This window comes from Taeniopygia guttata, chromosome 3 (genome assembly GCF_048771995.1).
Source record: "Taeniopygia guttata chromosome 3, bTaeGut7.mat, whole genome shotgun sequence".
NCBI lineage: Eukaryota > Metazoa > Chordata > Aves > Passeriformes > Estrildidae > Taeniopygia > Taeniopygia guttata.
The window spans coordinates 12,604,303-12,624,779 of NC_133027.1; the positions used below are offsets into that span (position 1 = coordinate 12,604,303).

General features: G+C 47.1%; 1 protein-coding gene across 2 annotated transcripts; it reads left to right on the forward strand.

Moving 5' to 3' along the window:
• Positions 1-17,001: 17,001 nt before the first annotated feature.
• LOC140683565 (uncharacterized) lies at positions 17,002-19,412 on the forward strand. 2 transcript variants are annotated; one of them, XR_012054735.1, is made up of 4 exons: positions 17,002-17,130; positions 17,408-17,743; positions 18,168-18,789; positions 19,096-19,412. XR_012054735.1 is itself a non-coding variant. In XM_072926172.1 (3 exons), exons 1-3 carry the CDS (start codon positions 17,038-17,040, stop codon positions 18,381-18,383), a joined length of 645 nt encoding a protein of 214 aa, XP_072782273.1. In that variant the 5' UTR covers positions 17,002-17,037; the 3' UTR covers positions 18,384-18,851. The 2 variants fall into 2 exon arrangements, 1 of the variants encoding a protein (XP_072782273.1); XM_072926172.1 differs by lacking the exon at positions 19,096-19,412 and having other exon boundaries at positions 18,168-18,851.
• Positions 19,413-20,477: the final 1,065 nt, after the last annotated feature.

The window sequence follows — 20,477 nt, forward strand, 5'->3', positions numbered from 1 at the left end:
TTATGTGTTTTTCTTGACTTATTAGTGAAGAGCATTGTATTACTTAAAGGCCCTTCACTTAGCAAGGGCTTTTTTTGAAACTCAATTTTGTTTGTAATAATTTGTGACTTGGATAATGAATGGAACAAACACCTGAAAAACTTAACAATGCATTTTCCAAATCATCTGAATTTTGTAATGTCTAATCTAAATAATCTGTATTTAAAGGTAAATATAGAACTGTAAAGTCTTTGCCTGTTAAGGTTAATAGTCTTGCTTTGACCTTAATTACAATTTGTGCTATTATCTCTAGGGTTGTAGAAACTGTTTTTGGAGACTTGTAGGGAAGAAAAACTTATTCTGCTATTAATAATGGACCTTTCTCAGATGGATCGCATTGGAAAATGAGGCTATAAAGTTGTAGCTTCTGTCTCAAAGCAGTCAGGAAGAAAGGTTTCTTTGGAGCATAATGATGGGCTTGTCTTCTTTGGAAAGTTTTTGTGACTTGTTATGGTGAGTTGAGCTTCAGGTGTTAAAATCTTGGGAGATTTAATGTCAAAGTTTTCTCTCAGTAGATCAAAAAGCGGAGCAAGTTCATCATTGGTAATTTTCAAAATAGGTTTCATCTTGTTAATTTCTGTTAAAAGTTGCTGTAAATCTTGCAAAGTGTTGATGTTGACTTGAAGTTGTATCTTTTGGGGTGAAATTGTTTGTTTTGTTATCTTCTATCTTAGATATTTTTAGGGTGGGTTTCTTGTATCTTAGATGTAGAAATTCTAGTTCAGTCTTTTGGATCTCAGTAACAGCGCTGTCACAAGTTTGTTTTATATTTGTCTGTGTTGGTGCTGCAATGAGTAGATCATCTATGTAGTGTAGAATCATGGATTGTGGATGCTTCTGTCAAGCTGTACACGGTACTTGTGTGACAAAATATTGTTAAATTGTTAGAGAATTCTTCATCCCTTGTGGTAAAGATTTCTAGTGATATCTTTGCATTGGCTTTCTTTGCTTGATGACTGGAACTGAGAAGGCAAATCTTGGGGCATCTTCAGGATGAAGTGGTATGTTGAAGAAACAGTCTTTTATATCGATGATGATGAGAGGCCGGTTTCTAGGAATTATTGATAGAGAGGGACGTACAGCAGCTGTCTTCCTTTCAAGACTTGTAATAGTAATCATGGATTCACTTTCAAAACAAACAGTAGTTCTTCTGATCCTTGTGAGTGTTCTCATAGGTGATATTAAGTGTTAGTTATGGGCTAAAACAGGAGAGAAATTACTGAGACATCTGCACCGTATCTGGTATGCCTGTAACATAATTGTTCTACCACGATGAGTTAGGCCACAAGTCAGTTCTGGCTGGTTTAGAACATACTTCTAAGTATGTTCTACTTAGAAGACATGTAGCATTAGAGTAGAAAACACATCTGCATCACCTTGGTACACCGCTTGATTGGTTAACAAAGCATTTTGTTGAGTTACATTTTGTTTGATTATGTCTATAGGTAAAGCAATTGTAAAAGCAAGAGGTTTCTTAGGTTGAATTACTGTTGGGGCTTTAAGGGGAAGAGCTAATAGTTTTAGTTTTCATTGCAGTTTACTGAAATGATAACTGGAAAAATTAATAGTCTAAGACTTGTATTGTTGTCTTTATCTATAATAATTAAAAATTCTTGTCTTTGTTGTGATTTGTTAATCAGACCTGTAGGTATACATTCATAACAGAAATTTTTCAAAAACCGTATTAATTTTGAGTTTGCTAACTCCAGTTTTGTCCTTGGAGGTAATAGGAAGCAACGTCTTGTGGTACTGGTGGTAAAGGTAGGTATTGTGTTTGGCTTTGAGGTCTCCTAGTGAAGGCTAAGGGGGAAAATTCCCTGGATTCTGGGTTGCTATTACTTGTTTCACCACGCGGTGGGTCGCGCTTTGCTTGGAGTTTAACGGTAGGGGATTACTATCTATATCGAATTTAGAATGACAATTTTTTGCATAATATTTCCCTTTTTGATATTGAGGACAAACAGAAGGTACTTCAGATTTTATTATTGGATCAGGGTAATTCTTTATCACATGACTAGGCTTCTCACATCTGAAGCAGGACTTTTTAGTAAAGGTTCATTGAACAGCAGCAAGAGTTTTTTCAATAAGTTTTGTTTGTTCTTCAATTGGTTTTTAAAATTTGTTTCTTAGTGAATAATGAGATTTAGTAATTTGCTCTCTAGGGACATTAGCTTGTACTGTAGCAAGATACTGTGGAGTGCTAATTTTACTGTAAGCTGAAAGCATTTGAGTAACAGTTGGAGGCTGTTTGGGTAATGTAGAAATAATTTTTTTGCAATCATCATTTGCATTTATAAATGCTAGGTTTTGGAGAATATAAGAATGAGCTGCTTTTTCAGGGCATTGTCTTTCCATAGCTTGTATTACTTATCTAAAAATGTACCATATAATTCATTTGTTCTTTGTGTCATGGTCAAATATGCTTTAAGAGGAGTACTTGTTGATTTGACCAAAATTAAAGTTTTTCTTGCATCTTGTTTAATATCTCTCAACACTGACCTAGGAAAAAAAATTGTGTTTCTAGTTTATCATATGACAGTTTGCTAGACAACTTACCTTCTGAAAATTTTTCATATGTACTACTAACATATTTTTCCTTTAAAACCTTAATAGGTATCTTCTGCTGGAGTTCTCATAACATAAATTGTGAATTAGTTAAAATCAGACTTGCTACAACGCGACAATCAGTTGGCATGAGTTCATAAGACTAAAAAAACGCATAATTAAAATAAAGAGAGTTAATTCTGCTTTCCTTCAAACTTTGATTTCACTCTTCGATGTTATAATGTGAGAGTGATTAATACATAGGCCTACTATTATCCCTCCCATAAGAGACTGGCATGGCTAAAATTTCTTCATTTAAAAACTTAAAATCTCTTTTTTTTCCAAAAGATATTGCCCTATCTTTTTCTAATCAGACGTTGCTACACCATGTTCTGAACTAAGCAGATTATTGTTGCAGCAACTGAGATCTGAGAGAAATCTATCTTGGTTTCTAGACACAGTTCTGGGCTTTCTGCTCAAAGAAGTCTCAGCTTGGTTCCTTAGTAGTTTATTACTATTGCAACTCTTGGTCTCAGCTTTATAAATTTTTAAATTTTCCTTAATGATTTAGATCCTGATTTTATGATCCTGATTTTGCTTATTATTTTAAAATTTCCCAACATTTCTCTAAAGTATGTCTACATTCTAAAGACTTCTTACACTTTAGAAAGTTTTTTACGCTTTTATATTCATAAACACTTGTGGGCCCCTCTGAAGCAGAAAGTCCTTGAGGGGCTGAAGCATGTGCAGAGAAGGACACAGGAGCTGGGGAAGGGTGTGGAGCGCAGGGCCAAGGAGGGGGGTGCTGAGGGAGTTTCAGCCTGGACAATGGGAGGCTGTTGAGAGACCTTCAGGCACACTTCCATAGATCCGTACATGACAGTGCTCACCACAAGTGCCAATTCCCTGCCAAACATACCCTCACTGCATCCCAGTGCTTTCGACGCTGGTATCGGAGAGACTCCCTGCTTATTGTTTGTTGTGTTTTTCTTTTGCTGGTTTAGTAGAGGAAAAGCCCTGTTGATTTTCTCATTATCCAACAAGCACAGATGCTTCTTCACAACGTTTCCTGCTCTTTTCCAGCACTGGATGAGATTCTGATCCAGTTGTAGGCTTTCATGTCTGCAGCAGCAATAGCAAAGGCATAGATGACTCTTTCTTACTTTTCCATTTCTAAGCTCTCAAAAGCTAAAAGCTCTGTCCTGCAGATACAACATTGCTTGCTGATGGCAACCAGGGAAGAATATCATCTTCATATCCATATACTGTTCTGTTGTATTGGCCCGTTTTAATTTGATCTGTGTTGCTTAGAATCCTTTTACACTGAATTTTTATGCTTTCTCCTTGGATGATATAGTGGTAGATGTGAGAAGGAAGGAGGTAACGGCTTGTCCCTCATGTTTCTCTCTTGCCCCAGAGCACAAAACCAGCATCACTGTCTGCCCCAGCCACCTCTGCTCCTAGAGAAGAATATGAAGAGGACCATATTGAGCAGTATGACCGTGAGGCTCCATCAGGGGTCTCAGCAGAGCCTGAATCTTCAGAGCCAGTAAGTGCCAGTTGTGGGTGGTGCTGTCTTTAGTGCATGGCAGAGCTGCAAGTTTCGCTTTTGCGTTTCAGAGCTTTCAAGATTTATAACGTCAGTTACAAAGAGATCATTGCTATCTGATAGAAGGGAGGCTGGAATATTTATTTCAGAGCAATTTGCAGTACAGGTGGATTAACCAATTTTAATACCATGAGAGCTCATTGGAATCCCACTGCAATTAAAGTTTCTCAATTTTCCTTGGAAGAAATGGTGGTAGATGTGAGAATATAGGAAGTTATAGATGATAGGTAACAGCCTGTCCCTCATGCTTCTCTCTTGCCACAGATGACAGAGGAAACAACAGTGTCTGCCCTGGCTCCCTCTGCTCCTGAAGAAGAAGCCAGAGAGGAGCAAATTGAAAAGAATGACCGTGAGGCTCCATCAGTGGTCACACTAGAGCCTGAATCTTCTGAAACGGCAAGTGCCAGTTGTGGGTGATGCTGTATTTAGTGCAAGGCAGAGCTGCAAGTTTCTGACCAGCCTGCTCTTGCTGTTGCTGGCGAGGATGCTGAGTGCTGGAGTCCTGCCAGGACCCAGCGATTTCCTGCAGGCAGTGACCTCCAGCTAGAAATTGGCCTTGGACCTGTCATGTTTAGGCACCAAAGCCTGTTGCCTCAGGATGAGCGTCTGGCTGCTCAACTCAGTGAAGCTCTGTCTCTTGGGCTTCTGCAGGGCCATGGCCAAGGGCGCACGAGGTAGTGCTGGAGGTCTCAGGGCTTGGTTTGTTTGCTTTCTCTTTGTGGAAACACGTGTTTGGCTGGTGAAACGGGTCTGCAGTTTCTCGAGTATTTATTCAGTTCTACAAAGTGTGCGGCTCAGCTGTCTTGTGACTTTTGATAAGCTGCAAGTAGACGAGTGTGTTGTCCATGAATCTGTGGGGGACAAGATCTGGCCAAAGAAACTAAGTTTATAATTGTGAAGCCCTCTTGTGAGGCAAAAAGCAAGGTTCTGTGGATGCATTTTTTGGTGTAGTCTGCAGCTTTGAAAAGTGCACTGCAGCCTGGAGGCGGGGCCGGGGGGAGGTGAAGCTGCAAGTCCATGACTGCAGTCTTGTGTTGCTCAGAAGAGGAAGGACATTTTGAAATGGTGGATGCTGTATTTTTAATCCAATGGGCAACTTTGTGGCTGGGACGCTGTGTGGGCCAAAAGGACCCAGGGGTGCCGGTCAAAAGCAGCTGAAGGTGGGCCAGGACCTGGCCAGGTGGCCAAGAAGGCCAAGGGCACCCTGGCCTGTGTCATCAGCAGTGGGGCAGCAGGAGCAGGGCAGTGACCATCCCCCTGGGCTGGGCAGCGCTGCAACCATAGCTGGAAGTTCTGTGCTGCGTGTCACCCTCAAATCCACGGGTGATCAGTCCCCAGTGCACCCCGTCCAGCTGGGCAGTGGGGCGAGTCGGGCAGAGGGAGGGAACTTCTCCTTGGATCCTGGGGGGCTTTGAGAAGCTCCCTCGTGAGTTCAAAGACAAGCTGGTCCGACAAGCAAGAGAAAGAGGCGCTCCTCCTCAGGATTAGTTCCGAAATTTAATGAGGGCCTGGAGAGATCCCAGGCCGCATCCAAACCCGAAGGACATCCAGAGCAAGAGAGGGTGTCCCTGCCCAGAGGAGCCAGATAGAGGGGGACGGGGAAACCCGAGCAGCCAACAGGGGAAGGACTTGGGAGTGGCTCTCTGGGGGCAAGGCCTCAGAGTGACCACTGAGGAGGGGGTGGGGGAGGAGCCCCGAGCCAGGGTCCAGTTACCTGGTGACCCTGGGAGAAGGCTCTGGACAAAGGGGAAGGGTCACGAGGTGATGGACACATCACCTGGGAGGAGACAGGGGGATGAGTCAGGGATTTTGGGGTTTGATGGACATACAGGTGCTGATGGGAAAGCTGGGATGAACCAAACGGATACAAAGAGGGGATATGGAGGGACAAACCATTATGAGGGGATATACAGGGCGAGCACAACTCCACAGTGATGTGTCTACATGTGGGCCCCTCTGAAGCAGGAAGTCCTTGAGGCGCTGGGCGTGTGCAGAGAAGGACACGGGAGCTGGGGAAGGGTGTGGAGCGCAAGGCCAAGGAGGAGGTGCTCAGGGTGTTTCAGCCTGGACAACGGGAGGCTCGTGAGGGACCTTCAGGCACACTTCCATAGATCCATACATGACAGTGCTCATCACCATGGCTGTTCCCCTGCCAAACATGCCCTCACTGCCTCCAAGTGTTTTAGCCACCTGAGGAGGGGACACTTTTGACTTGGTTTGACTTGGTTTGGTAGGAGGTAAAGCCCTGCCCATTTTCTCTCTTTCCAGCAAGCACAGATTCTTCTGCACAACCTTTCCTGCCCTTTCCTTGCACTGGTTAGGATTCTGATCCAGTCTGAGTTTTCCATGTCTGCCACAGCAACAGCAAAGGCCTTGCTGGCTATTTCCTACTTTTGCATTTCAGGGCTTTAAAGAGCCAAAAGCTCCTTTGTGCCAAGGCACAGTTGCTTGCTGATGGCAGCCAGGAAGGACTATCAAATACATAGAGTGCATTAAATAGAGTTCTGTTGAGTTAGCCCATTTTAATCTGGTCAGAGTGACTTAGAATCGCATTGCTAACAAAGTGGATAATTTTTCCTTTTAAGAGGTGGTTGTGGATCCGAGGAGAAACGAGATTATAAATGATAGGTAACGGCTTGTCCCTCATGCTTCTCTCTTGCCACAGATGACAGAGACACCAGCAGTGTCTGCTCTGGCTCCCTCTCCTCCTGGTGAACAAGCCAAAGAGGAGCAAATTGAGGAGTATGACCTTGAGGCTCAATCAGGGGTCATACCAGAGCCTGAATCTCCTGAGCCAGTAAGTGCCCATTGTGGGTGGTGCTGTCTTTAGTGCAAGGCAGAGCTGCAAGTTTCACTGTTGCATTTCAGAGCTTTCAAGAATTACAAGGTCACTTACACAAATAGATTATTACTACCTGATAGTAGGCAAGGTGGAATATTTAATTCAGAGCAATTTGCATTATAGGTGGATTGGCCAATTTCAATACCATGAGAGTGCCTTAGAATCCCATTATAATCCAAGTCTCTCAACTTTCCTTGGAAGATATGGTGGTAGATGGGAGAAGATAGAAGGTTATAAATGATAGGTAACAGCCTGTCCCTCATGCTTCTCTCTTGCCACAGATGACAGAGGCAACAACAGTGTCTGCCTTGGCTCCCTCTGCTTCTGGTGAAGAAGCCAAAGAGGAGCAAATTGAGGAGTATGACCACGAGGCTCCATCAGTGGTCACGCCAGAGCCTGAATCTGCTGAGCCAGTAAGTGCCAGTTGTGGGTGGTGCTGTCTTTAGTGCAAGGCAGAGCAGCAAGTTTCACTGTTGCATTTCTTAGCTTTCAAGAATTACAAGGTCACTTACACAAATAGATCATTGTCACCTGATAGTAGACAGGTTGGGATATTTAAATCAGAGCAAGTTGCATTACAGTTGTAGTAGCCAATTTTAATACACGAGAGCACTTTAGAACCCCATTGTAATCAAAGATTCTCAATTTTCCTTGCAAGAAATGGTGGTAGATGTGAGAAGAAATGCGGTTTTAAATGATAGGTAATGGCCTGTCCCTCATGTTTCTCTCTTGCCCCAGAGCACAAAACCAGCATCACTGTCTGCCCCAGCCACCTCTGCTCCTAGAGAAGAATATGAAGAGGACCATATTGAGCAGTATGACCGTGAGGCTCCATCAGGGGTCTCAGCAGAGCCTGAATCTTCAGAGCCAGTAAGTGCCAGTTGTGGGTGGTGCTGTCTTTAGTGCATGGCAGAGCTGCAAGTTTCGCTTTTGCGTTTCAGAGCTTTCAAGATTTATAACGTCAGTTACAAAGAGATCATTGCTATCTGATAGAAGGGAGGGTGGAATATTTATTTCAGAGCAATTTGCAGTACAGGTGGATTAAGCAATTTTAATACCATGAGAGCTCATTGGAATCCCACTGCAATTAAAGTTTCTCAATTTTCCTTGGAAGAAATGGTGGTAGATGTGAGAATATAGGAAGTTATAGATGATAGGTAACAGCCTGTCCCTCATGCTTCTCTCTTGCCACAGATGACAGAGGAAACAACAGTGTCTGCCCTGGCTCCCTCTGCTCCTGAAGAAGAAGCCAGAGAGGAGCAAATTGAAAAGAATGACCGTGAGGCTCCATCAGTGGTCACACTAGAGCCTGAATCTTCTGAAACGGCAAGTGCCAGTTGTGGGTGATGCTGTATTTAGTGCAAGGCAGAGCTGCAAGTTTCTGACCAGCCTGCTCTTGCTGTTGCTGGCGAGGATGCTGAGTGCTGGAGTCCTGCCAGGACCCAGCGATTTCCTGCAGGCAGTGACCTCCAGCTAGAAATTGGCCTTGGACCTGTCATGTTTAGGCACCAAAGCCTGTTGCCTCAGGATGAGCGTCTGGCTGCTCAACTCAGTGAAGCTCTGTCTCTTGGGCTTCTGCAGGGCCATGGCCAAGGGCGCACGAGGTAGTGCTGGAGGTCTCAGGGCTTGGTTTGTTTGCTTTCTCTTTGTGGAAACACGTGTTTGGCTGGTGAAACGGGTCTGCAGTTTCTCGAGTATTTATTCAGTTCTACAAAGTGTGCGGCTCAGCTGTCTTGTGACTTTTGATAAGCTGCAAGTAGACGAGTGTGTTGTCCATGAATCTGTGGGGGACAAGATCTGGCCAAAGAAACTAAGTTTATAATTGTGAAGCCCTCTTGTGAGGCAAAAAGCAAGGTTCTGTGGATGCATTTTTTGGTGTAGTCTGCAGCTTTGAAAAGTGCACTGCAGCCTGGAGGCGGGGCCGGGGGGAGGTGAAGCTGCAAGTCCATGACTGCAGTCTTGTGTTGCTCAGAAGAGGAAGGACATTTTGAAATGGTGGATGCTGTATTTTTAATCCAATGGGCAACTTTGTGGCTGGGACGCTGTGTGGGCCAAAAGGACCCAGGGGTGCCGGTCAAAAGCAGCTGAAGGTGGGCCAGGACCTGGCCAGGTGGCCAAGAAGGCCAAGGGCACCCTGGCCTGTGTCATCAGCAGTGGGGCAGCAGGAGCAGGGCAGTGACCATCCCCCTGGGCTGGGCAGCGCTGCAACCATAGCTGGAAGTTCTGTGCTGCGTGTCACCCTCAAATCCACGGGTGATCAGTCCCCAGTGCACCCCGTCCAGCTGGGCAGTGGGGCGAGTCGGGCAGAGGGAGGGAACTTCTCCTTGGATCCTGGGGGGCTTTGAGAAGCTCCCTCGTGAGTTCAAAGACAAGCTGGTCCGACAAGCAAGAGAAAGAGGCGCTCCTCCTCAGGATTAGTTCTGAAATTTAATGAGGGCCTGGAGAGATCCCAGGCCGCATCCAAACCCGAAGGACATCCAGAGCAAGAGAGGGTGTCCCTGCCCAGAGGAGCCAGATAGAGGGGGACGGGGATACCCAAGCAGCCAACAGGGGAAGGACTTGGGAGTGGCTCTCTGGGGGCAAGGCCTCAGCGTGACCACTGAGGAAGGGGTGGGGGAGGAGCCCCGAGCCAGGGTCCAGTTACCTGGTGACCCTGGGAGAAGGCTCTGGACAAAGGGGAAGGGTCACGAGGTGATGGACACATCACCTGGGAGGAGACAGGGGGATGAGTCAGGGATTTTGGGGTTTGATGGACATACAGGTGCTGATGGGAAAGCTGGGATGAACCAAACGGATACAAAGAGGGGATATGGAGGGACAAACCATTATGAGGGGATATACAGGGCGAGCACAACTCCACAGTGATGTGTCTACATGTGGGCCCCTCTGAAGCAGGAAGTCCTTGAGGCGCTGGGCGTGTGCAGAGAAGGACACGGGAGCTGGGGAAGGGTGTGGAGCACAAGGCCAAGGAGGAGGTGCTCAGGGTGTTTCAGCCTGGACAACGGGAGGCTCGTGAGGGACCTTCAGGCACACTTCCATAGATCCATACATGACAGTGCTCATCACCATGGCTGTTCCCCTGCCAAACATGCCCTCACTGCCTCCAAGTGTTTTAGCCACCTGAGGAGGGGACACTTTTGACTTGGTTTGACTTGGTTTGGTAGGAGGTAAAGCCCTGCCCATTTTCTCTCTTTCCAGCAAGCACAGATTCTTCTGCACAACCTTTCCTGCCCTTTCCTTGCACTGGTTAGGATTCTGATCCAGTCTGAGTTTTCCATGTCTGCCACAGCAACAGCAAAGGCCTTGCTGGCTATTTCCTACTTTTGCATTTCAGGGCTTTAAAGAGCCAAAAGCTCCTTTGTGCCAAGGCACAGTTGCTTGCTGATGGCAGCCAGGAAGGACTATCAAATACATAGAGTGCATTAAATAGAGTTCTGTTGAGTTAGCCCATTTTAATCTGGTCAGAGTGACTTAGAATCGCATTGCTAACAAAGTGGATAATTTTTCCTTTTAAGAGGTGGTTGTGGATCCGAGGAGAAACGAGATTATAAATGATAGGTAACGGCTTGTCCCTCATGCTTCTCTCTTGCCACAGATGACAGAGACACCAGCAGTGTCTGCTCTGGCTCCCTCTCCTCCTGGTGAACAAGCCAAAGAGGAGCAAATTGAGGAGTATGACCTTGAGGCTCAATCAGGGGTCATACCAGAGCCTGAATCTCCTGAGCCAGTAAGTGCCCATTGTGGGTGGTGCTGTCTTTAGTGCAAGGCAGAGCTGCAAGTTTCACTGTTGCATTTCAGAGCTTTCAAGAATTACAAGGTCACTTACACAAATAGATTATTACTACCTGATAGTAGGCAAGGTGGAATATTTAATTCAGAGCAATTTGCATTATAGGTGGATTGGCCAATTTCAATACCATGAGAGTGCCTTAGAATCCCATTATAATCCAAGTCTCTCAACTTTCCTTGGAAGATATGGTGGTAGATGGGAGAAGATAGAAGGTTATAAATGATAGGTAACAGCCTGTCCCTCATGCTTCTCTCTTGCCACAGATGACAGAGGCAACAACAGTGTCTGCCTTGGCTCCCTCTGCTTCTGGTGAAGAAGCCAAAGAGGAGCAAATTGAGGAGTATGACCACGAGGCTCCATCAGTGGTCACGCCAGAGCCTGAATCTGCTGAGCCAGTAAGTGCCAGTTGTGGGTGGTGCTGTCTTTAGTGCAAGGCAGAGCAGCAAGTTTCACTGTTGCATTTCTTAGCTTTCAAGAATTACAAGGTCACTTACACAAATAGATCATTGTCACCTGATAGTAGACAGGTTGGGATATTTAAATCAGAGCAAGTTGCATTACAGTTGTAGTAGCCAATTTTAATACACGAGAGCACTTTAGAACCCCATTGTAATCAAAGATTCTCAATTTTCCTTGCAAGAAATGGTGGTAGATGTGAGAAGAAATGCGGTTTTAAATGATAGGTAATGGCCTGTCCCTCATGTTTCTCTCTTGCCCCAGAGCACAAAACCAGCATCACTGTCTGCTCCAGCCACCTCTGCTCCTAGAGAAGAATATGAAGAGGACCATATTGAGCAGTATGACCGTGAGGCTCCATCAGGGGTCTCAGCAGAGCCTGAATCTTCAGAGCCAGTAAGTGCCAGTTGTGGGTGGTGCTGTCTTTAGTGCATGGCAGAGCTGCAAGTTTCGCTTTTGCGTTTCAGAGCTTTCAAGATTTATAACGTCAGTTACAAAGAGATCATTGCTATCTGATAGAAGGGAGGCTGGAATATTTATTTCAGAGCAATTTGCAGTACAGGTGGATTAACCAATTTTAATACCATGAGAGCTCATTGGAATCCCACTGCAATTAAAGTTTCTCAATTTTCCTTGGAAGAAATGGTGGTAGATGTGAGAATATAGGAAGTTATAGATGATAGGTAACAGCCTGTCCCTCATGCTTCTCTCTTGCCACAGATGACAGAGGAAACAACAGTGTCTGCCCTGGCTCCCTCTGCTCCTGAAGAAGAAGCCAGAGAGGAGCAAATTGAAAAGAATGACCGTGAGGCTCCATCAGTGGTCACACTAGAGCCTGAATCTTCTGAAACGGCAAGTGCCAGTTGTGGGTGATGCTGTATTTAGTGCAAGGCAGAGCTGCAAGTTTCTGACCAGCCTGCTCTTGCTGTTGCTGGCGAGGATGCTGAGTGCTGGAGTCCTGCCAGGACCCAGCGATTTCCTGCAGGCAGTGACCTCCAGCTAGAAATTGGCCTTGGACCTGTCATGTTTAGGCACCAAAGCCTGTTGCCTCAGGATGAGCGTCTGGCTGCTCAACTCAGTGAAGCTCTGTCTCTTGGGCTTCTGCAGGGCCATGGCCAAGGGCGCACGAGGTAGTGCTGGAGGTCTCAGGGCTTGGTTTGTTTGCTTTCTCTTTGTGGAAACACGTGTTTGGCTGGTGAAACGGGTCTGCAGTTTCTCGAGTATTTATTCAGTTCTACAAAGTGTGCGGCTCAGCTGTCTTGTGACTTTTGATAAGCTGCAAGTAGACGAGTGTGTTGTCCATGAATCTGTGGGGGACAAGATCTGGCCAAAGAAACTAAGTTTATAATTGTGAAGCCCTCTTGTGAGGCAAAAAGCAAGGTTCTGTGGATGCATTTTTTGGTGTAGTCTGCAGCTTTGAAAAGTGCACTGCAGCCTGGAGGCGGGGCCGGGGGGAGGTGAAGCTGCAAGTCCATGACTGCAGTCTTGTGTTGCTCAGAAGAGGAAGGACATTTTGAAATGGTGGATGCTGTATTTTTAATCCAATGGGCAACTTTGTGGCTGGGACGCTGTGTGGGCCAAAAGGACCCAGGGGTGCTGGTCAAAAGCAGCTGAAGGTGGGCCAGGACCTGGCCAGGTGGCCAAGAAGGCCAAGGGCACCCTGGCCTGTGTCATCAGCAGTGGGGCAGCAGGAGCAGGGCAGTGACCATCCCCCTGGGCTGGGCAGCGCTGCAACCATAGCTGGAAGTTCTGTGCTGCGTGTCACCCTCAAATCCACGGGTGATCAGTCCCCAGTGCACCCCGTCCAGCTGGGCAGTGGGGCGAGTCGGGCAGAGGGAGGGAACTTCTCCTTGGATCCTGGGGGGCTTTGAGAAGCTCCCTCGTGAGTTCAAAGACAAGCTGGTCCGACAAGCAAGAGAAAGAGGCGCTCCTCCTCAGGATTAGTTCCGAAATTTAATGAGGGCCTGGAGAGATCCCAGGCCGCATCCAAACCCGAAGGACATCCAGAGCAAGAGAGGGTGTCCCTGCCCAGAGGAGCCAGATATAGGGGGACGGGGAAACCCGAGCAGCCAACAGGGGAAGGACTTGGGAGTGGCTCTCTGGGGGCAAGGCCTCAGAGTGACCACTGAGGAGGGGGTGGGGGAGGAGCCCCGAGCCAGGGTCCAGTTACCTGGTGACCCTGGGAGAAGGCTCTGGACAAAGGGGAAGGGTCACGAGGTGATGGACACATCACCTGGGAGGAGACAGGGGGATGAGTCAGGGATTTTGGGGTTTGATGGACATACAGGTGCTGATGGGAAAGCTGGGATGAACCAAACGGATACAAAGAGGGGATATGGAGGGACAAACCATTATGAGGGGATATACAGGGCGAGCACAACTCCACAGTGATGTGTCTACATGTGGGCCCCTCTGAAGCAGGAAGTCCTTGAGGCGCTGGGCGTGTGCAGAGAAGGACACGGGAGCTGGGGAAGGGTGTGGAGCGCAAGGCCAAGGAGGAGGTGCTCAGGGTGTTTCAGCCTGGACAACGGGAGGCTCGTGAGGGACCTTCAGGCACACTTCCATAGATCCATACATGACAGTGCTCATCACCATGGCTGTTCCCCTGCCAAACATGCCCTCACTGCCTCCAAGTGTTTTAGCCACCTGAGGAGGGGACACTTTTGACTTGGTTTGACTTGGTTTGGTAGGAGGTAAAGCCCTGCCCATTTTCTCTCTTTCCAGCAAGCACAGATTCTTCTGCACAACCTTTCCTGCCCTTTCCTTGCACTGGTTAGGATTCTGATCCAGTCTGAGTTTTCCATGTCTGCCACAGCAACAGCAAAGGCCTTGCTGGCTATTTCCTACTTTTGCATTTCAGGGCTTTAAAGAGCCAAAAGCTCCTTTGTGCCAAGGCACAGTTGCTTGCTGATGGCAGCCAGGAAGGACTATCAAATACATAGAGTGCATTAAATAGAGTTCTGTTGAGTTAGCCCATTTTAATCTGGTCAGAGTGACTTAGAATCGCATTGCTAACAAAGTGGATAATTTTTCCTTTTAAGAGGTGGTTGTGGATCCGAGGAGAAACGAGATTATAAATGATAGGTAACGGCTTGTCCCTCATGCTTCTCTCTTGCCACAGATGACAGAGACACCAGCAGTGTCTGCTCTGGCTCCCTCTCCTCCTGGTGAACAAGCCAAAGAGGAGCAAATTGAGGAGTATGACCTTGAGGCTCAATCAGGGGTCATACCAGAGCCTGAATCTCCTGAGCCAGTAAGTGCCCATTGTGGGTGGTGCTGTCTTTAGTGCAAGGCAGAGCTGCAAGTTTCACTGTTGCATTTCAGAGCTTTCAAGAATTACAAGGTCACTTACACAAATAGATTATTGCTACCTGATAGTAGGCAAGGTGGAATATTTAATTCAGAGCAATTTGCATTATAGGTGGATTGGCCAATTTCAATACCATGAGAGTGCCTTAGAATCCCATTATAATCCAAGTCTCTCAACTTTCCTTGGAAGATATGGTGGTAGATGGGAGAAGATAGAAGGTTATAAATGATAGGTAACAGCCTGTCCCTCATGCTTCTCTCTCGCCACAGATGACAGAGGCAACAACAGTGTCTGCCTTGGCTCCCTCTGCTTCTGGTGAAGAAGCCAAAGAGGAGCAAATTGAGGAGTATGACCACGAGGCTCCATCAGTGGTCACGCCAGAGCCTGAATCTGCTGAGCCAGTAAGTGCCAGTTGTGGGTGGTGCTGTCTTTAGTGCAAGGCAGAGCAGCAAGTTTCACTGTTGCATTTCTTAGCTTTCAAGAATTACAAGGTCACTTACACAAATAGATCATTGTCACCTGATAGTAGACAGGTTGGGATATTTAAATCAGAGCAAGTTGCATTACAGTTGTAGTAGCCAATTTTAATACACGAGAGCACTTTAGAACCCCATTGTAATCCAAGTCTCTCAACTTTCCTTGCAAGATATGGTGGTAGATGGGAGAAGATAGAAGGTTATAAATGATAGGTATCAGCCTGTCCCTCATGCTTCTCTCTTGCCACAGATGATAGAGACAACAGCAGTGTCTGCCCTGGCTCCATCTCCTCTTGGTGAAGAAGCCAAACGAGAGCAAGTTGAGCAGTATGACCTCGAGGCTCCATCAGTGGTCACAGCACAGCCTGAATTTTTGGAGCCAGTAAGTGCCCGTTGTGGGTGGTGCTGTCTTTAGTGCAAGACAGAGCTGCAAATTTCTGATGAGCCAGCCCTTGCTGTTGCTGGCTGAGGATGCTGAGTGCTTGCCACATGGGCTGTTTCATCGGCATATATCTCCTCACGTTATCCTAGTGTTTTTTCCACTGGCATCTGTGGCTCTTCTGTCTTGTTTTTGTTCCTTTTTTAGGAGGGGAATTCCTGTTCAATTTTTTGGTTTTTAGCAATGCAGATGGATTTTCCTCCATCTTTCCTACCCTTTTTCTGCGCTTGTAAAGATTCTGCTTGCATTTTCTTTTGTAAGGGGGCCTTTCTGGAGGATGCAGTATTTTTGCATGAGAACACATTGTTTGGGGCAGGGAGCTGTTGTGGTGCCAGGGCAGTCAACAGGGCCTTGCTCTTCACTTTCATATTAACAGTCCCTGTGTCTTTTTGCAACCCAGGAAATCAGGAGGTGTGGTGTTTGGGAATTGAGCAGGAAATCAATGCTCTTGCATTCTAGCTGGTCCTCAAAGATCAGAGGAGCTGGGAGGGCCTAGCCTTTATTCCTGATTGCAGCCCCTTTAGCAGTGTCAGTGTGGTCGAGTCCAAGAGAAGCACTTGGCCAAGCACAGATGCTGCAAGAGTGCAGTTCCCAGTGCAATGCTCTGGATCTTCTTGTGTTCCATAAGGACCTAAATGCTCCAGATTCCCTGAGAGTGTGGTTTATTGAAGGAACAGGAGAGCAATCTCGGGATTGCTGCTGACTGGGGCAATGGCTACCAAGTGTTGATGTATGTAGGAACAAAAATGATAGTAAAGAGAGATTATAAAAGTGAGATCTGTCTGTCTGTCTCTCTATCTATCTATCTATCTATCTATGTAACATTTGCATAATTGAATCTTCTTGGCTCTGGTCCAAAGCAGTTGGAGGTGCAAAGTTCACGTAAAGCATCCCTTTCAGGAGAGGATTAAAGACATGTTCCGATGACCGATTCTGAGCAGGCAGAGCTGTTTCCTCCTCCAGATGTGGTGGTTTTTTCCCCTCAGACATGGTTTCCTCCTCCAGCCTCTTCTTCCTGAAGCCCCCCGTTAATGCTTTAATGTTCAGCCTGTCCCAGAGAGGTGGAAGAATTCCATGTTTTAGTTGGTGAAGAGAACATGAACTCCAGAAGTGTCTCTCACAAGGGCTGAGCTCACAGAGGAAGGCACCTGCAGAGCCAGGATGGAGCTGTGGGACAGGGTGGGGTGTCAGTCACTACTGAAAGACAAACAGAGCAAGGCAGAAGCAGAGGGAGGTCCTCAGCAGACCCTTGAAAAATGCCACACCTTCCCTGTCAGCTGCCTCAGAGGCAGCTGGAGCTTCAGCCCCAGACGGCCCCTGATTGCAGTGCCAGGGTCACTTTGGCATCTGTTCCTCCTCATGGGCAGAGAATGACCCAGGAGAGCTGCAGCACAGTGCTTTGGGAACGTGTGAGCCCATCAGTCCTTGAGTCTTGGCCCTCAAATGTTATATGGAAAGTTGAAACCCATCTTCTCTTGCTTTCTGTGCAGGTCCTTCCAGAGAAAGAGCAGGAGCAGCCTGCTTTGTCAGAGATGCCATGGCAGACTCGGGGAGAGCTGTTCCCAGCCCAAGAACAGGAAGAGCAGCTCAGGCAGCAGGTGAAAGAGCCACAGGAGAATGGCCAGGTAAGCCTGACTCGCCAGGTTTCAGAGGGAAGGGCAGGAAAAGGGGCATAAAATGGAGCTCTTGGGACTGAGGAGGTCAGGAGTCCCAGAGGCACTGAAAGCACAGAGCCTTGGAATCTTCCAAAGTCAGCACTGGGACAGGAGGGTTGCACTGGAAGCAGAGGTGGGTAGGGGAGCAGAAAGAAGTGGCTGAATAAATGCGATTTTGAAGCTGCAAGAGGAAAAAGCTGAGCGTGATGGCAGCTCCCAGTCACTTGCTCCGCATTTGTGTGTACAGAACATCAAGGCAGAGTCACAAGCAGAGCTGCCCGGGGCTCAGAGTGCCATCATGGAAGTGAAGAAGGGGAACAAGGAAGATATGAGAGGAATTCAAGAGGAGATGAATCTCCGTCAGCAGAGGGGCGATCAACAAGACCAGGTGAGTGAAAGAGTGGCAGCCACTCCACTCATGAAAGATCCTCTCTCTTGTATTTTACAGAACTTGAAGGAACAGCTGGACACGGAGCTTCAGAAAATTGACACTAAGATGAAGGCAAAGGAGAAGAGGCAGGAAGAAGAAATTAAAATCATCAGAGAAAAACTTAGTCGTCTCCCTCAGGCTCTACAAGAGCAAGTGAGTGAAAGAGGGATAGCCACTGCAGTCACCAAACTGGTGGTTTCTGCCCTTCTTGCCTTTCCAGTGCAGGGCTTCAGGGAGTGAGGTGATGCCTCTGAGTGCCATCCTGCTGTAGTGTGTACCCCAGAGACTCTGAAGGACATTTCCTGGTGTGCTGAATCTCAACTGCTGCCCTGGACAGTGGGACTTGTCCTTTGGCCTTTTGGCCAGCAGTCATCCAAATTGATTCCTGCTGGCCTGTTCCTGCTCTCCTTGTTTCTCGAGGTGTTTTTACAGGGGAACATGGTGACCCAGACGGAGGATTGAAACAAGCTGTCTGTACCCCTTGTAAATCTGTTCTTTCCCTTTCCTCACAGTCAATGACTCTTGACTGACAGGGATAAGCCGTAGTCTCTGACTGCTTTCTTCTGTTTGACTTGAGGTGCAAACGTTGACATCTCGCCGGGCAGCCTGCAAAGACTTCCAGCAAATGAGTGGCAATGAAGAGCCCCAGGCCTGGCATGAGGTACAGGAACCGTCCCCACCAAAGTTACTACAAGTTGAGCATGACCTGAAGATGGTGCAGGAAAAGTGGACACATTTGAACAAGGAGCTGCAAATGTGTCTGAAGCCCTTGGAGTGGGAAAGGAATCCTTGAGAGGAAGCAGAATGGTCATTGTGGCAGTGATCCTTCAGAAAATCCATGAAAATGGAACATGAATCTGGCCATGAACTTGAGTAGAACTAACCTTTGGTTTTGACCCATCCAGTTTGAGAAGTGGACATCAGAAAAAAACCCATTTAAGAGCCCTGCATGTGGCTGACAGAACTTTACCAAGGGCTTGCATTTGAAATGGAATTTCAGGCTCATCTCTGCCAGGCACCTTTCTGACAAACTCATTTCTTGTTCCAGATCCACAAGGGCTTTGTCAAACCTGCTGCAGCAGCAGCATTGTCTAAAGGAGCCTTTGCTCCCCAACCTGGGAAGTGGAGCCGGGGCAGTTTGCCCATCTCCAGCGCTGCTCAGCACCAGGAGATCAAGGATGACTCCCTGGAGCAACTGAGTACGTCTGCTGTATTTCTTCTCTGAGGGACAGTGTATTGTGTGCATGTTTCAGCATAGCTGTACCAAATGTTTTTCCTGAGATTGATGTCCCAGGGACATTTAGAGACATTTCCCCATGGGAACTTCTGTAGAAAATCAGTCTGTGTGCTGGCCACCTGTGCTGCAGAGCTGTCGGCCTGCTTGCTGTTGTTACCCAGGCAACCACAAAGAGTTCAAAGCTTCAGGCTCTGGGGCTGCCTTTTGCATCTTCTGGAAGCTGGGATCTTTGCTTTAAAGTGAGCATCTTGCATTTTGTTTCCCTCAGGGAAAATAGTGAACATGGAAAACCCCGTGGGGAAATATTCTGAACTGGAATATATTGGCAGCGGGTGAGTCCAACCACAGTTACTTCTCCATAACCATGGGCCAGGTGTTTTTCTGGTGGAATATCTATGCAGTGTGAAGTGAGGCCAGCTGCAAACAGACATCTATTGCCATGTTCAGACACTGGGGATAGATTGTCCCATCTCTCAGTGCTGCTCAGAATTTGTGAGTGTGCCCTGAAAGTATTGTCAGAGACATCTTCATGCTGCCAAGGTCTCTTGCCTGCAGCAAGGAACAGGACCTGGAAGATCTCCTTGTCTCTCAAGTATGGGACAGCTCTGTGTTAATTTCCTTAGCATTTTTCTATCTCTCCAAATCATACAGCCACACTAATAAAAGGGGAAGAAACTTGCTTGCCTGAAAGTGCAACCTACTCCCTGATAGCTGTCAGATAACAGTTCTCAGGAACATTTCTTTCCAAGAGTTTGCTGAAGGAAATTCTCCATGGTCAGGATGAAAACTATGAAAACTGCGCAATTTAGAACATGAAACCTGAGATGAAAGAAGGAGCTCTCTTTAGGAGCTGAGGCAGTAGATGGCAGCACTTCAGGGACAGACCCAGTGCCCATGCACTTGAGAGGAAAATGCATCATCTGCCTTCTGGCAGAGCCCGCCTTCATCCTGCAGGTCTTAGGCATTTGCAGCAGAGATCTCCTGTGTGGGCTGGCTTTCACTGCAAGAGCTAAATGGCTTCTCATTTTTTTGCTGCTTTTTTGTTTCTAGGACTTTTGGATTTGTGGTTAGAGCAATCAACAAAGCCTCAGGAGCAGAGGTAAATGTCAACAGCCCCCGCAATCTCTGCTGCACTCAAGGGCTTTCCCCTCTGGTGTGAGCAGCTGTGGCCAGAGCTTTGGGTCGAGCTGTGCTGAAGAGGCAAAAGAAACACAGACTGGTACCAGCCTGCAAAAGACATTGCGGACAGTCTTTGACCTTCTCAGCTGCCACAAAGAAGGCACAGAGGGCAGCAGTTCATTTCAGAGAAGGATGTGCTCACTCGCTCTCAATTGCTAAAACAAAGGTGGTGCCTTAGAGCATCTCACTGCTCTTTGGGGCGACAGCTTCAGAGTCCTGAATTCTCACTTCTGGTTGCCAGCAAATGCATCTGAAAGTTACCAGTAGTTCCTCAGACACCTGCAGTGCTGCACTTGGGAACTGCACATAGGGAGAGATCTGCAAGGCGTCCCTAGAAACCCTAAGCCCTGCCCCTAGCCCGGGATGTAGCCACAGAGTATTAAGGCATGGATTACTTCTGAATCCCATACAAAGCAGCAGGGAGTGGGCTCAGAGGTTTGTGGGTGAGACACCACTGTTACCAAGTGGACA

Bases quoted from the DNA above. Each gene is read 5' to 3' on its own strand.
- LOC140683565 (XM_072926172.1), top strand. From the start codon at position 17,038: ATGCCATGGCAGACTCGGGGAGAGCTGTTCCCAGCCCAAGAACAGGAA. The intron at 17,131-17,407 runs GTAAGCCTGACT...TTGTGTGTACAG, and splicing joins AGCCACAGGAGAATGGCCAG to AACATCAAGGCAGAGTCACA. The intron at 17,744-18,167 runs GTGAGTGAAAGA...GTTTGACTTGAG, and splicing joins CTCAGGCTCTACAAGAGCAA to GTGCAAACGTTGACATCTCG.